The 15,931-nt window shown below is 50.7% G+C and overlaps 2 protein-coding genes across 14 annotated transcripts in view; one reads left to right on the top strand and one right to left on the bottom strand.

Annotated features, from left to right (window-relative positions):
• Nucleotides 1-51: 51 nt before the first annotated feature.
• On the bottom strand, nucleotides 52-9,926 carry TBATA (thymus, brain and testes associated). Of its 11 annotated transcripts, XM_068950959.1 has the most exons (10): nucleotides 9,833-9,895; nucleotides 7,787-7,845; nucleotides 7,417-7,617; nucleotides 6,418-6,579; nucleotides 6,087-6,193; nucleotides 5,134-5,298; nucleotides 3,590-3,671; nucleotides 2,321-2,486; nucleotides 1,888-1,937; nucleotides 52-842 (listed from the first exon to the last, which is right to left on the bottom strand). In XM_068950959.1, exons 4-10 carry the CDS (start codon nucleotides 6,512-6,514, stop codon nucleotides 781-783), a joined length of 729 nt encoding a protein of 242 aa, XP_068807060.1. In that variant the 5' UTR covers nucleotides 6,515-6,579; nucleotides 7,417-7,617; nucleotides 7,787-7,845; nucleotides 9,833-9,895; the 3' UTR covers nucleotides 52-780. The 11 variants fall into 11 exon arrangements, with proteins under 11 accessions (XP_068807060.1, XP_068807062.1, XP_068807063.1 ...); XM_068950961.1 differs by lacking the exon at nucleotides 7,417-7,617 and having other exon boundaries at nucleotides 6,418-7,386; nucleotides 9,833-9,926; XM_068950962.1 differs by lacking the exons at nucleotides 7,417-7,617; nucleotides 7,787-7,845 and having other exon boundaries at nucleotides 6,418-7,386.
• A 3,537-nt stretch (nucleotides 9,927-13,463) lies between these two features.
• Nucleotides 13,464-15,931, top strand: part of SGPL1 (sphingosine-1-phosphate lyase 1) — a 38,422-nt gene continuing 35,954 nt past the window's right edge. Inside the window, exons 1-2 of one of the 3 annotated variants that reach the window (XM_068950945.1) lie at nucleotides 13,464-13,834; nucleotides 14,866-14,992. The gene's annotated coding sequence lies outside the window, so the exon portion shown is untranslated. Of the gene's footprint in view, nucleotides 13,844-14,635; nucleotides 14,993-15,931 lie in introns of those variants that run through there. The other 2 variants (XM_068950941.1, XM_068950940.1) reach the window with 2 other exon arrangements.

The following is a 15,931-nucleotide window of genomic DNA, read 5'->3' as shown; positions in this document are numbered from 1 at the left end:
ATGAGACAGGTTCTGACTAGCCAGGCCAAAACCCATCCACCAACCTGAGGATGTGATTCCCAACAGGATTTTTATTCAGAAAGCAGCAGGGACCACACGAAGCAGTGCAGGGCTTGGGACAGCGTGGGCGCGCAGGGTCCTGCGCTGCTGGTCCTGCTCGGTCCTGTCCACCGTTGCTCTGCGGGGCTCTGCAGGGCTGCGATTTCAGCCGAAGCTTTACGTTTAGCACAAATTAGGAGGGTCAGGTATGTATTTATGGAGGTTGCTTATGCCAAGAAGGTGGGGGCACGCAGGCAGGAGTGCGGCGCTTGGCCCCTTTTTGCGCAGGGATCGGAGGGTGAGCATCTGCTCTGTGCTCTGCCGTCTCAGAGGAAGGGGTGAGATGTGTGAAGGCCCGTCTTTTCAGGCAGAGTCAACCCACGTCCAGGCTTGCTGCCTTGCCTATGCCTGGAAGGGCTGTCAACACAAGGCCAGCTTTCCTCTGCCATCCCTCTGAATAATAAACCGTGCAAGTGTAGCTGGACTTCAGGCACCCCTGTAGCTGTGGACAATTTTAGAAACTCCATGAAGGGGTCACTGCAGGACTGAGTGGGTCAGTAACTAGGTTGCAGTTAATTTCGGTGCATCTCAGCATACGAAGTAAAAGCAAGGAGAGAGGATCTAGGTGATGCCGAGACCGTACAGCTTGTTGCATGAGCTCTTTGTGCTATGTAGAGAATAAAGCATTTCAGGTGCAGTGGCTGATGTGATAGCGGTTCCTCCCACAGGACTGTGACACCATTAGTTGGTAGGGTTTGGCTGCCTTGGCTTCTCCTCCTGGGACGAATGGACCTGGAGGAATTCTGCTGTGCCAGTGTGCACGGAAGAAGAAAAACACATTTGGGAAGGATTAAAGTTCTGCTGAACACCAAGAAATTTAGCCCTTTGGCTAGGGTGGGAAAAGTGAAATATTTAGAAGAGCAAAGCGGCTGAGGCTTCTAAGGGCCTAAGTCCCATCTAAAAACGAGGCTCCAGAGTGCTTGCTGATTGCAGAAAAACATGCTACCTGGCCAGGAAGGGCAAACAGAAATAGCTTGTGAAAAAAGAGCATGCTGATAAGGAGGTCTCAAACGGGGACTGAACTTTGGATGCTAAGGCAGGTTGGCTTGTTTAGATTTGATGCTATGTCATTCCAAGAGTGTGGGACGCCGACGAGGTGCAACCGGCTCTGCTGCGTGGAGCTCTGGACTGCTGACTTCTGCCTGCAGGGGAGCCTGAGCAGCAAAACCGTGTGCTAGTCACTTGGCAGAATTTTCCCAGCAATCCTAAGAAAGGGAATTTATCCGCTGTCCCGCACCCAAATCCTGGCGGGAGGAAACCTGCTCCCCCAGCCTGGGCTACTGCTCGCTCCCGCTGGCATTTCTTTACCTGCTCTGTTATAATTTCACATTCATAATGAGATGGCAATAGGCAGGAAAAGAGGTCGCATAGCTAGAAAGTCGCCAGGGATGGGATTTATTGCTAAGTTCCTGAATGAGGTCTCTAGACTAAACCAGCCATCCAGGATCCTTCTAAAACCGAAGGAGAAAAGAGAGGTGTCTTTGGAGGATGCTATGTGCCACGTATCTTGGACACTGCCTTACAGTGACATTAATCTCCCTCTGATGGTATTTATTTAACTCCATCAATTATGTAGGAAATTTAATACCTAGCTCAGGCTTTGATGTGTGCTTAGAAATGAATCACACTCGCCAAGTGACGTGCAGCTTGGGCAGTCACTGGAACAAGGCTTCTCTGCCTGAGCGTCCGCTGAGGCTACCTTGGTCCAGGTTTGCAAGGCTACCGCAAAAGCCTGGGATGCAAAGCGCGTGGGTAACAAACGCAACGCGTTTTAAGGCCTATTTGTACCTGGTTTCTCTTCCTGTGGAACTGGTTCTTGCTTCTGTCGCTGGGAGTATCTGTGAGAGAGCAGAAGAAATTAGATGCTTTATATTCCCGGTGCGAGTCACAGATATGAAGGACAGGTGGCTTAGCCTGTTGCTCAGTGTTGTGCTTGGTCGCTGTGTCTGTCCTCTCTGTAGTGACTATATAATACGGCGGCTGTGGGTCTGCTGCCCAGCACCACTACACGGTTTACCCATATCCTGTGCTTTCATCCCACGTGCTAACAAAGTCACAGGCCTGCCGTAAACGTTAGTGAGCTTTGACCCACCAAAAGGAGGAGGAATAAAGTGTTTGTGCAAGATTAATCTGGTTAGGACCCCTTGATGTTTCTCTTCCCATACGTGGGTCCCAAAGTGTGGGTCTCCCCAGTCCTCTCCTGGAAACACCCTGCAGGTACCTGCCTGGCTGGTTCCTCCCGCTGCGCTGGCCCCCGGAGGAGATGCCCGCTGTGCTCTGGGATGCCTGGGACCCCGCGCTGTCCCCCGTGCCCGTGCTCAGGACCTGCAGCTCCAGCTGGAGGGTGGCAGTTGTAGTCTGCAACAAGCCCACGGCAATGTCCTTCTCTGAAAGAAGAGGGGGGCAAAGAGGAAGCAGAAAGCAGCGCGTTTCCACCGTTGCACTAAGAGCCTTGGCCCTGGTGTTGTAAGCCAGCCCTCTTTCCCCCTGCTTTCTGGACTTTCACTTTTGACTTCTACTCGCTTTGAAATTAACCGACTTGTATAAGGTCTCTGATTTGCTAAACTTTCTCCCCAAAGCCTTTATCTTTACCTCCTGTTTTCCTTCCTTCCATCTTTGCCCTCCCTGCTCCAAAAATCTCCGCTTTCATGCCCACCATCCGTACCATGCAGGACAGGGTGAGAATCACACAGCCTCTGGGGACGCCGTGCTCTCGGGAGGACGGCTTTCGCGTTATCGCAGATCTATGGACAGATCTGTTGTCCTAAAAATAGTGCTGCTAAACACCTGGGTGCTCCTCCAGCCCCTCAGCCCTCACCGTATCACCCGAGAGAGACATGATCTCCCACCTCCTTCCTGGTGCACGCTGCCAGTGTAAATGCTCTCCTAATAAATTAAATCCGTGCCATGCGGTCAAGGACATCTACCTCCCCATCATCATACTTTCTTAGTTGAATGCTGTCTGGGGGTTTATCTGCAACTAGCACCTAAAACTTAGAGCCAAAGTGGCTGTGCCAAATATTGGGCAGCTGAAGCCAAAATGACTAGGTAAGCAGCTAACCTCAGTTTCTGAAGCACTGAGCACTTATGACTTCCTGGGGGTGAGTGGTTGCTTCACAGAAGTGGAAATTTCGTAGCTGAAAACGTTGACCAATGTCTTTCAAATGTAAACAACCTTTTTGAGCTAGCTCTGGATTCCCTTGGGAAGTATCCAAAACATCAAAAAAGTAATCAGCAGCAGAATGGACCCCTGGCAAAGGGCAGGCGTTACAGAGACAGGGATTAGAAAGTGCCAAGAAATTTCTTGTCACAGCATTTCTCCTCCCCGGGGATGTGTGTGGCAGGGAGCTTTGGGCTCCATGAGATACGAAATGCTGAATTTCAAAGCATGCCCAGCCGAAGTAATGAGAGTGGCAAGTTTTGAGGACAGAGATGGGATCCCTTGCCCCTCACCCTGGTCTCCAGCCCTCATATTCCTGGTTGTCCTCACCCCTCGGCCCAGCTGTGAGCAGCCACTGCTGAACTGCCATCAAGGAGTATGTCTGCAGGATCTGACACAGCAGCTCCAAAACCTGTTGGCAGAAGAGCATAGTAGAAATGGTCAGCATAGTCGGGTCGCTGCGCCCCAGGCCGTGCCTGGATCACGCGACGGGTCAGCGAGGCACACACAGGGACCTTGGTCACCTAGTTATGACATCAGGGCGGACTTTGGCAAAGGGTGGTCACCCTGCCCAAAAGCCTAACTTGCAGAGCTGTAAGCAGGGTGGAGGAAATGGAGATTATTGCACGAAAGACCCTCAGCTGCAAGCCTGAACACATGGTCTTGGCTGGCAGGAAGCATGACCAGCCACCAGTCCTGAATGGGCACAGGCTCCTCAGGCTCTGCTGGTGCCCAGCCTCCCCATCCATGGGTACCCGCACATGGGACGGGGGATTTGCGGGGGCAGATTCTTGACAGAAACGTCTATTGGAAACAGCAACGCATTAGCCATGCGAGTGCCAGCACCAGAAGAAAGCCAGGGTCTCTCGGCTTGGAGGCAGTAGGAAGCTATGGGACTCGGATCTGAACTGCAGAGGCTGCTGCATGGTCTCATGGCTTTCCCAGCCCAGATCTCAGCTTGCTGGGAAATTTCCAGCTCCACTTCTAGTGTCTGCTCACCCTGGGGCAGATCGGAGGGGGAAAGAAAGACTCCCTGAGGGCTCTGTTCCTTTCCCATTTCTTCTACATGACCCTCCTTAGTTATACACTCGCTCCAGCCCCTTAGTATTCAGGAGTTTCTAGGAAAGACCTGTGCAAAAAAACCCACTAATAAAATATGCAGAGAGCCCAAAGAGGGAAGTGGGAGATAAAGAAGAGAACATAACAGGCACCCAGGGTTAAATCTTTACAGGATGACTCAGTGGAAAAGCACGGCCATAGAGGCAAGAGCAAGGGATGCAGGCTGCACCTACAGAGCAGGAGAAGGTACGAGTTATTCTCCCGAGGGATATCATGGCTGCCTTGAGGAAGCTCTCTAGGGTCTGCTCGCTTCTACTAACCAGGACAACCCATAGCAGGTCCCACTGCAGCCAGCTGGGCTTTGTGCCAGGGGAAGCCCTCAGGTGGCTGCCACTCCTCTGGTCCTCCCTGCACACGGGTGCTTCTGAGCACCCCCTCGTGCAGTGCGCTGGCCGAGAGGCAAAGCCAGGCATGTTTTAACTGGGAACAGACCGTGCAGTTTAGCAGCGAGGCTGATTCACTGCAGAACACATTGCCGAGGGAGTCAGCGGATGCTCCATCTCTCAGTAACCTGCATCCCAGAAGGAATACTTTTCAGGAAAACGGCCGCTCTGGCAGTGCAAGAATAAGCGGGCATAATTCTGTAGCCTCTGCTCAACACGTCAGATGACATGATGTAACGACCCGTAGTGGCTTTAAATCTTATCAAGTGACACCTATCTTTTCTATTATGGACCAGAAGATTGTGAAGGCAGGTCTTGCTGTCTGCTTCTCTGTCCCAGCCCTCGTTGCCTGGCCGCTCCAGTTTTACTTACTGCGAGCTCTTGGTCCTGGCAGGAGAGGGCAGCTTGCTTCCCTTCGGTCTTGGCGCTCTTGCGGTGCAGCTGGCGGGATGAGTGTCGAGCGGTGGCACGCGAGGGAGGTGGGATGAGCCGCCCGGTCTCCGCTGAGTGCTGGGTCACTCGCTGGGGCCGCTGGGCCTGCCAAAATGGAAAAGCAATGTGCGGTCTGAGGAGGGGCCAACATATACCACAAGGGTGCCATCTTCCACCAGCTGGGTTTCCACATGCGCTTTGCTCCTAACCTGCAGAGGTCTTCCCTTCTAGCTTCCCCTCTAGTTTCTTTGCTCCTGCCCCGTACTGCCTCTTCTGTGCCCAGCCGCTACCTTTCCCCAGTGGTGCCCCTTGGGTTTGACCTGCAGCTGCTTATAAACCCTCGTCCACCCCTGCTGCTGTGCCTCTCTTGGGTGCTGGGGCTGGGTGTTGAAGTGGGGACAGCGCCAGCTCGTCTCATCCGTGTGCTGAGGCAGCATTGGCCTTGCAATTCAAGAGGTGGAAAAACGACTGTGTTAAACCAGTTCTTGGTTTGGCTCAGGAGTTTCATTTTTGTTGCTGGAGGCATTGGCTTTGAAGAGGGAAGCCGGCCTTCCAGTGTCCCAGAGAAAGGGTTCGCAGGGCTCCAGAGACTACGAGTTAGCACACGCTGAAGGGATGCGCACTGTGTGGGCTCCAGGTTTGGGAGGGGAAAATTCAAAGCTTGGGGCTGGGAGCAGAATTCCTCCGCTTGCACCTTTCACCCTGAAGGAGATTCCCCAAGTCCCTTGAAATCCTAAACGACATCCAAAGATCAGGACTTAGAAAAGTGATGGAGCAACCTCAGACTGAATGTAATTCTGGTTTTTCTCCTTGTCACCCCCTCCGTTCCTCTCTTCGCTTCTAAATGACCTTCAGCCATAAAGCGCCCTTCTACACTCCCCCCCTCCAAGAACCTTTTCCTGAGTTGCTGCCTCCTCCTTTGCCGTTTCAGCGGGAGAGAAAGCCTCAACTCTGGCGGTGAGTTCCCTCAGTTCTTCCCTCCAGGCCTCCGACAACGCACCTGGGAAAATTGAAGAGCTGTCAGAAACTCCCACAAAATCACACCGGTGACATCCAAAAGTCTTCAAAACCGCGAGCAAAGAGACGTCCTCCTGCTTTCCCCATCCAGCAGCGTCTCGAGCAGAACCGGGAGCTGTTTCAGCCCAGCAAGGTGGAGCCGTTCATCCCGAACCCGGCTTCATCGGCACAACGATTACCGGACCCCGCGGTGGGGAGCGCGCTAACCTGTGGTCAGCCACGGGATCGCCTTGCTAGGGGGGTCCCCGATTGGCATCTGCCTGCCCGGCGCCCCTGGGATAGAGGCAGAAAGCTGGCCCTTCATCCGGGAGAGAGGGCTCAGCGCTGGTCAGCTGTCCTGCACTGCGCACACCGGCATGCCGTTCAGGCCTGCAGAAAAGAGGAAAAAACGGCACGGCCATCAGAGGAAGGAGCCCACACAAATGTCAGTGTATTCTGTCGTGTCCCACTGGGGTAATACGTCTATAGGTGCCCGGCTCTGCAGGATGGACAGACAAATCTTCCTCTTCCTCCTGCACAGCCAGGTGGGTTCCTGCAGCGTCTCTGCTTCAGGATCCCTCCCCAGTCTGGACGGTATGCGGTCTAGATGAGTTGAGCTGCAGTCTCTGCCATTTTTAAACGAGAAGCGGGATAAAGGATGGCTTTTGCCGGGTGTTTACATGAGAATTATTCAGCTGGGAATGTCTTAATGCATCAAAAGGGATCTGAGGGGGAAACAGAGAGAGGTATAGGATGGACGTGTGGATTCCCAGATTATCACCCTTGGTGCTCTAAGTGGCTGCTGTGAAAAAACTGCCTCAAGAAACATCACTCAGAAAAGATACCGTTCCCTTCTCGTGTCCCCTAGTGCTTTGCAAGCAGCATGGGGTCCGCAGCATCCTCCGGCTGCTCCCGGCCCCCGCTGTCCCCTCCCCGCGCCACCCACCCGCGATGTGGGTCACCCGGTGCGGGTGGGGGTTGTGGCGCGAGAAGAAGGAGCGGTGGCTGAGGTTGCCGAAGCGGGAGCTGCTCTGCGTGGGGGGTCTCGCAGCCCCCGGGCCGAGCAGCAGTGGGGTGGCCGTGGCCACGCGTTTCAGCTTCTTGCTCGCTAAAGCGATGATGTCTCTTCCTTCGCACGGCCGGGCGCCGGGGCTCCTGAGCTTCCGCCTCTCCTCTGCCGCAGGGGCACACTTGGCGCTGGAAGGAAAAGAAAAGCGAATCACTTACCTGCAGTCTCAGCTGATGAAACCTCTCTGCCTCAGGAGGACCGGCCGGGCTCGTGACACGTGTATGTGTGTGTGCAGAGGAGTCCTGCGGCGAATGGCTCGTTCAGTATTTATAAGGACGTGGTGTTGTCACCTCCAGGCCAAGAGGCAGCTTGTGCGAGGAGAAGCGAGAGGCAAGCCTGTGCCGACTCCCGGGAATGTGCTGAAATGCAGAAAAAGGAGCCGGCGAGGGAAAACCCCAGAGAAACGACCGAGTGCCGCCGCCGCTGCTGCGCTGCTATTGATTTTTGAACCCGAACCAACGCACGGCATCTGCAGCTCTCCTTTGCTGCCGATGCTGCTCAACGAGTCCTCCTGGCCCTGGTACTTACTGCGGCTGCTGCGGGTCAGGTTGCAGATCCCTGGTGTCTGTTGGCATCTGAGCAGGTCTCTAAGAGCACAGGAAAGCTGATGGTTATCCCAGCGCTCTTAGCCACACAGTCCATTCGATACGCGACTGTTTAGTGTTACATGGGCAAATGCTGCCGCTAACTTCCCAGTCCCCGTCTAGATTCCAGTTTTGCGAAACAACCTGTGGATGATGTAAAGCCATGCAGCTTCTCCGTGTGACTGCACCTGGCTGGTAAGGATGCCCTGGTGGCCAGGGACACACACCAGCCAGCTCTGGGTGTGGGGGCTCAGCAAAAACCGGAGGGTGTCACAGTGCGGTATTCATGTATATAGATTTTGGAGCAGGGAGAACAAACCGGAGGAAGAGACCTGGTGGGCCCTGACTTCACTTTCACAGCCAGATGCTTGGGATGTAAAGTCCATGCTCCCCAGCAGCGTGGCCACTGATAGGTTGTTTGCTGATGCACCTTCTGAGCTGGGGGCCTGTCAAGGTCTCTATCAGCCTTTTTTAGAGGCCAGTGCTTGAACATCTGGAGAAGAGGCTGAACTGTCCATTTCCCATCTGAGCCGGACCATTCATTGCCTCTCTCCTCCAGGCTGGGGGCAGCTCCTCTATGGGAATTCATGGAGATATTGGAGGAAACTTGAAAGAGTATCCTAGAGCTCACTGGGAGCAGATCATGATGCTCTCCTCCAACAGTGTGCAGCACTGGAGTAAAGTACTCGGCGGGAAACACAGCCTTGCAACACACGGTCTCTAAACCATTTGCCATGCACAAATAATATAAGCAAAAGGCATTTCAGTAATTTCTCTGGAAACAGTAAACTCTCCAAACACATCCCTCTGTGAAATAACCTGTTTTTTCTGAGTGAGGCATCTGCAAAACAGTTTAGAGGTGGGAGGGGGGTGTCATCATATCGCCCAGTTTGGTTTCCCTGTTCAGGCATGCCTGCCTGATGCTTTGCTAGCGCTTTTTTAATTCTTGTGTTTATCAACCTGTGCAAATGCTCTTCCTGCTAAAAGATGTATTTTAACACGGAGGAAAGCTTCCTAGCAGTGCCTGCCACCTACAGACAACGCTGGCCACCAGGACCCTTCAGGCCAGGAGAGCCAAGCACGTGCCTAGCATAAAGCTGATGACAGGCCCTGAGGGCACTAACGGGCCTTAGCGGCCCTGAGCAGCCTCACCTGGTGGCCACCCACCTGCCCACACCCCATTTAAGCCCAGTCCCATGCCCTGGATGGGCCCTTCAGGTCCATTTTGCAGCCTTAGCTGCTGCACTATCTCTGGCTGCTCCTGGTTGGAGGGACCCTGGACCTGGTTCATCCCCTTGCTGCATCTGGGGCTGTCAGTGGAGCCTGGTGCCCTGTTGGATAGGTAGGTTTCCCCAGGGAACTGTCAGTGTTCCCAGGCCATCTGCCCTTTCCTCCTGCTTCCCCTCTCTGAGGTATATGGGGTATATCCTGCCAAGCAGTAAGTTGGGGCTGGATTGAGGAAGATTGGGCACCTAGGGTCTGACTCTGCTCCCAGAGGCTCTGTTAATTGTATAAGCGTAGTCAGATGCTGGCAGCAAAACTATGGAGATGTACTTTTTCCTCAGGATGAGTACCTTAGGTGAAGAGGTCGTTCCTGCAAAGCACTCCATATCCTGCCTTGTGAGGAAGGACAAGAAAGTATCTGGCTGGTACTGTTATTGCTTGTTTAAAAAAAGCGAATGATAAACAAAGAAAGGTGGGTGCAAATATTCAAACACTCTCAGGCAGCAGCAGTGTGTACTGGGCTTTGAGATCTTTGGAGCCATTTTGTTTATGAATCCACCTTCTTCTTTGTACAGCTCTGGTCTTGTGCTATACCTTTTCTTAAGACAGTTCATGCAAATTGAGTCTAGCAGCTAGAAGGTCTCTCTTCCCAGCCTATTTTTAGGCAATAGTTTTGTAGGGAAAACTTAGACTGTGATACCTGGACAAAGGAAAGCAGTCAATGCTAGTGATCTCTGTTATCAGAGATATGAAAAGAACTACTTACCACTAGCCCTTCTACTGGCTCCCACCGCGTGGAGAGAGTCTTGTGAAATCTCCCCATTTGTATGGCAATGCGTGTGTGCTCTGTGCCTTATTGTGTTTGGGTTGCTAGGCTGCATTTCTCAGGACAACAGTGGAGCCTGCCCCCTCTTCTTCCCTCCCCCCCCGCCCCGGTTTCTCCATCCCCCTCACCCACAGGGGCTGTGAAATAACCTTGCCACTCCATTTCTTGCAAGTCTTGGTCGCTCACCATAGTTACCTCTTGGGGGTTTAATAGATGAGGTCAGTAAAGACTGTCTGGGCATGGTGGAGTGGTAGGAGCCAGTTTTGCATCTGAATCCAAAGTCTCACAAGCCCAACTGTATAGCTCTTTGGGCCTGATAACCCTAAGAAAAGCTTTTGTTACCTTGCCCAATGACTTATTTTGGAATTGCAGAAAATGAGGCGGGAAGTGACTGGAAGAGGTTGTGTGTCCCCTCTCCCTGCTCTGAGGCAGGGTCAGCTTTGCCAGCACAGTTTGTGACCGATGACTGTCTTGCCTCTTGGTGAAGCCCCTCTGCTAGTGGAGATTTCCCAGATTTCCTGACTGTGAATTCAGTCCAGTGCCTTGAAGGTTTTTTCCGGTGTCTCATCTTGCCTCAGTTGTAGCTTATAGCTTCTAACCCTGCAATCCCAGTTGACAAGGAGGGCTGTTTCTTTTCCTCTTTACAAGAGATTTTGAGGAGATTGATGGCCCCGTTGCCTTCTGCCTCACCTTGAGGATCCTGTTTTCCAGACCCCTTGTCGTTACTGTGGCTCCTCTGTAAACCTTTGGTAATCAGCGCACATCTTCTGCGAACTGCTTGTCCCTTTGGGGCCAGGGAAGGCTCTGTTATTTGCTCTTTCTTCCATCTCCTAGAAGCCGTGGATGAAGGTCTATTTTTGATGAGCACCTCCTGCTCCCTTTGCTCGAGCAAATAATCTTGTAGCTGTTCTAGTCTCCCCTCTACTACTCTGGTTTTGGACTTTCTAGCAGTGATCAGGGCTTCCTTAGGCTAGTGTGAAAAGCCTGCTGAAAAGCGATGGAGGAGGAAAAAGGAACATTTTCCTTTCTTTAAGCTAATAATGCTTCCTTCAAGTCCTTGTGACATGACTGTACTTGTTAAAACCAATAGTGCAAATGCCCCCGGTGCTCCATCTTCTCTCCACATGGTTCATTAGTTTGTACTCTCAACAATTGCTAGGGAAACTGTTCCTATCTTGTCAATTGGCAATGTAACTGCTTTTTAATGCAGTTTTTAAATAGGTTTTTAAATCTGGTGGTGTCTCTGCTATTGATTTGAATTCTTGATTTAGCCAGTGGTTGTTCAGCAGGATCTTTGCTCTGTATCTTTAATGGCCTTCTGCAAAGGTCAAAGAATAACAAGCACATGTTTGCTTGTGATTTGAGACTAATCTTTGGAGCGCCACTGAAGTGGAGAGCTCAGGTAACCATCTTGGCATGGGTTAAGGCTGTAGTTTGCGTGATGCAGAAGGCTAACTCATCCTTGGATCAACGCCGCGTCAGGCTCCTCATGAGCGCAGTGGGTCTGGGCTGAGCTAAAACCAGCGAAGTAGAAGGAAAATGCACAGGGCCAGCTTTGTGTGCTAAAGCATATGCCCCAGCCTGCTCTCCACCTTGCTGTGGAAAAGAGATCTCCCGACATAGCTGAAGAGTAGTCCTTCCCAGCAGCCTTTTTTGCAGTTAAATTTGAAAAAGCTAATAGTCAATGCTCAGTATTTTGGGACCTAGTGGGATAACTGCAGATGAGAGGAAGCTCCCTTATTGTTGGTTAGGCAGTCAATGCTTCACCAGTCTGCAGCCAGATCACTTCTCATTCTGGTTAAATGGAATATAAATAAAAGGGTTTTTAGAGATGCCTCGATTGTAAAGGATTTAACAGAACAGAAACAGATTGGAGCTTTGCTAGCTGTTCTTCTAGATCTTTAAAATATATATAAGCAATATTAACTTTTTTACTATGGTACTTTGAGGGGTTTTACTCTTCTCCCTCCCCAACCCCCCCCCCCAAGAAAAATTCACAACTCTGTTTTGTTTCCTCTGTTTGTTTCAGTGAATAGTTTTTCACCTTTATCCATGCTTGTAACTAGATTATTTCCCAAACGAAGGCCCCTTAAAGTGATCAGGCTTTCAGAAAGTGAAGAGCTTTGCTCCATCTGAGGGAAATTGTTTTTTGGGTTTTGCTTGTTTTTTGAAGATGCAGGATTACACCTTTTGAAGTCTTTGGAACATCACTGTGCATCTTTCTGGGTCTGGGAGTAGATTGCTCTCGAGTGAGTGCTTTTGGGGGCTTTTCTGCTATGCAGGTGCTTGTCTGTAACTCTAGAAGTCATTTGATCTTGTCCCAGAGACCTGCTAATGAGGAGATGCTGATGTTGGGCCTATAAAGGTAGGAGCAACCAGAGGACATGTAAAACCCTCGTATCGGTGGACGTTCAAGTCCTACCTTGCCATGAATTTTTCAAAGTAGCCGGTATCATCAGCTAGGTCTTTGTTTGCATGCTGGGGTGTAATTACCAGATTACCCTTTGTGCTGGGTGTCCTGTTACTTTGCTGAGCATCCCCGAGTTGCATGCAAGGTATGTTGTTTAGCAGTGTAACCTAAGCTACCTGGATACAAAAGCATGCTCCATTTAAAAAAAAACAACAACAAAAACAAAAAAAACCTAAAGTGGAGAGAGAAGCCTGTGCTGGGATCATCTTTCAGTTGCCCATAATCTCTGCTGCCACTGAAAGCATCCTCGCCTTATGTAGCGAGGACAGCTAGCTAAGTCATGGCATGAGTTGCAGGTGCTCCTGGGAGGTGTCACTCTCTAACTGATGTTTGATCTGGTGTTTAACCAGATATAAGGAAATCACAGGTGCTTTCCTGACTCTGAGACATGTATCTTGTTCCTTATCAGACTGCTGCAGCTGGGGTTAGAGGTAGCTACAAGAAAGCCAGTGCTGACTCAGAGTTAAAATGATTCTTGAGGAGCCTCAAGCACTGCTGAAGAGCCTCGTGCTTCTCTCTGTTTGGGAGATATGTGTGAGCCATTAGGCCAACTCTTGCTGCATTTTAATTTACATTTTTACAATTAAACAGGCAGTTGATAAGATTGACAAGAAAGATATGATTTTTAGGAGCTTGCTATAGAGAGACCTCCAGACTCTTTGGATGATTTGAAGAGGGGTAGGATATGAAGACTGCTTTCCTGTGTGGGATTAGTATAATCAGGATGAACGTGCTCGCTGACATAACTGCGGCAAGCTGACTTAAAAGCAACTTAGCATTCATTTAAATGCAGGAGCCGTAGTATTTGACAAATCCTCAGCTGAATGCAGGAGAATATTCCAGTCTGACTTCTTTCTTTTCCTGTTCCAGCAAGAGCAATCAATCAGATTTAAGAAAAGCGCTTTTCTTAGCGATCACCTACAATTAAGGGGGCAGCAGTAGAAAAAGTATCCGGGGGCATCAATTATAATTTAACTTGCACTGCCCTCTTCCTCTACGTGTGAGGTCTGGGTACTGTGCTGTGTCGTTTGTGGGAGGTATATTGTAAAAACGCAGGGTTTTTTCCGGCTTAACATTGGAGAGTCAGCTCCCTCTACGGTCAGAAGAGGGAGAGACACCTTCCTTCGGGGGCTCTTTCAGTTTTCGCTGCGCTCTGGAAGAAGTGGGAGTTGTCTGTCTAGTAGCTATAGAGAAAGCCTTGCCTCTTCCTAAAGCCGTGGTGTAAATCCCACTCAGGGTGGTAACCCTCCTCACAAGAGCTGCGATTTGGATCATCGATTGCTCTTTGGATGGCATGACACAAGGCGCAAAAGCGTTTGCATATGAATAAAAATAACAAGGACTCGAGTGGAAGACAGGGTTCTGGGCTGAAAGACAAGAAGAGAGCTTGAGCTGCCTTTGTGTGGAAGCCTGGCAGGAGGTGGAGGTGGCCCAGCATGGTTGGAGGCACTCGCAGGATCATCTGCCTACAGGTGCTGGAGGTGGGCTTGAGCTTAAGGCAGAGCAACTGCAGTGCAGGTTTTTTCAGCCAGCAGCCTGCTGCTTTTTGCTGGGATTTTGAGCCTTGCTTATCAAATCGTAGGAACCCTTTACAACAATTGCAAAAAGATGTGGAGATGGGTTTTTTTTTGCATCCCTAGGTGCTGAGCACAGCTCAGTTGTGAGACCCAGGGGCCTCCTGGCAGAGCAAGGCACGGTGCAGGTAGCAGTCCCTCCTCTGTTGCTTTGGGTGCTCAGCTGGAGGCTCAGGCCAGGAGCGTGGTCACCTCTGGTGGGTGGCAGCAGGAGGGTGAGGGACACCTGAAGGTGACTCAGCCCGCTTGTGGCAGGGATAATCCTGTGGCTGAAGTAGCTCTCTCCAGGTGTGGCTGCGGGAAGACTCTGCTCCTGACTTGGGCACTGCACTTAAATGGGATAAATCCAGGCTGTGTCACGCAGCCAGGGCCTCGGATCAGCTTTTAAGCAGTTATACTATTTTATGCTAATTCCCACCAGTTCATCAGTGGGGCTGTTGAGGGTAGTCTGCTGTCATTAGACATTGGAAGGGGACTGTAAGTGGTGTTACATGTCTATGTACCACATCTAATGGCTGCAGCTGTAGGAACAAGGTCCTTAGTGATCCTCAGAGATAACAAGCTAATATGCATGAGTGCATGCAGATATTAGCACAGCTTTGCAAGTGGGGCTTACCACCATAAATATGAGACTGTTAGCTGATTCCCAGGCACTGGTTTTAAAACTGGCTCTCAGTAACGTTTTTCCCCAATGAGGCTTAGTTTGCTGTGTGATGTGGGATAGGCAACATTTTATCACCATTATCTCATGTGCTTAGGACTGGTATCAGCCCTCCAGGCCAAAGACGCAGGAATACAGAAATTGTTCTGTGTATACATGACATCTGAGAGAGTCTTTGTCCTGTTTGTTTTTGGTAGCTCACCTTGCAAAATGCTGAGCCTTTCCTTTTGAAAGGAGAGCTTTCTGTTTCTTTCTCTGCTGCCTCCAGAACAAGTCTAAGATAATTTTTCACTGGCAAGAAGCTCTGAAGAAATCAGTGGGAAGCAAATTGCAACACTGAAGAAAGAGCAGCTTGAAACTGAATATTGCAGCCGTTGTGAGCCCGGGACCACGAGGTAATTGTTGCAGCAATCCAAATCCACTTGGAAAGGTGCCTCTGATGGGGAGCGTTGCCTCTGCCCAGGCCTTGGCAAGTGTGGGGTTTTTTTTTCTTTGAGTTCAAACAGCTGCTCCTGGGAAGAAGCTAGAAGCTGTCTCAGTTGTGGTTTAATTGTCTGGAAACAGTTTGTCTTGCTTCTAGCCTGGACTGAACTTATTCCACTGAGGGAGTGGAAAGGACCTTGCTACATTTATGGCTTAATCCAAGTATTTTAATATCTACTGGGCAAATTCAACGCAGTGATAAAACCTTTGCCATTGCCTTGGGAATTAGTGCCCTGTGGACTTCACAGGCTTTGTTTACTTTTAAGGTTTATTTTGCAACTCCTGAGAAAGTCACTTGATGTCATAAAAGCCCCATGTTTTGTGGTGCTGTTAACATCCTGCTCAGACAGCTGGTCAGAGCCAGCAGGCAGCAGGATGTGGTAACTCATGGAATTACTCCGAACTGGGCTGGATCCCAGTGCTCTAGATGGCGAAACACTGCTGAAGTGCTTGTGCAAGCACTACTAACCATAAAGAGACAGCTACAAGTAGGAGAGTCTTGCCAAAATCTTTCTGGTCTGACACACTTTTGCATGTATTTTGTGCTATGCAGTTAACTCAAAGTAATATAGTGATTCCCCAAGCTGTTTATTGAATGAAGGGGCATAATACTAGGAAGGGTCACACAGGTTATCTAACCCAGGCCTTGGTGCTTGTGCAGCCGTGGAGGAAAGTCCAGGGTCAAAACCTCAGCTCTGCAGGCTCCTGGGCTCCTGTGACCCCAGCGCAGAGCCTGGGGACCAGCAGCCATGGACTGCAGAGAGCCTCCGGAGGGCTTTGCCAGGTGGTGTTCCCAGGGGACTTTGTGGTTCATGCCCGGGGCTTTTAGGAACTGAAATTGGATCTGACCT

This window comes from Struthio camelus, chromosome 7 (assembly GCF_040807025.1).
Source record: "Struthio camelus isolate bStrCam1 chromosome 7, bStrCam1.hap1, whole genome shotgun sequence".
NCBI lineage: Eukaryota > Metazoa > Chordata > Aves > Struthioniformes > Struthionidae > Struthio > Struthio camelus.
This window is presented reverse-complemented; position numbering and strand designations above follow the sequence as displayed.

Coding starts and splice junctions, on each gene's coding strand:
- TBATA (XM_068950951.1), bottom strand. CDS start 6,514: ATGAAGGGCCAGCTTTCTGCCTCTATCCCAGGGGCGCCGGGCAGGCAG. Junction 2,487..3,589: donor GCTCACAGCTGGGCCGAGGG/GTGAGGACAACC, acceptor CTCTTCTTTCAG/AGAAGGACATTGCCGTGGGC. Junction 846..1,887: donor TCCACAGGAAGAGAAACCAG/GTACAAATAGGC, acceptor ACACTGGCACAG/CAGAATTCCTCCAGGTCCAT.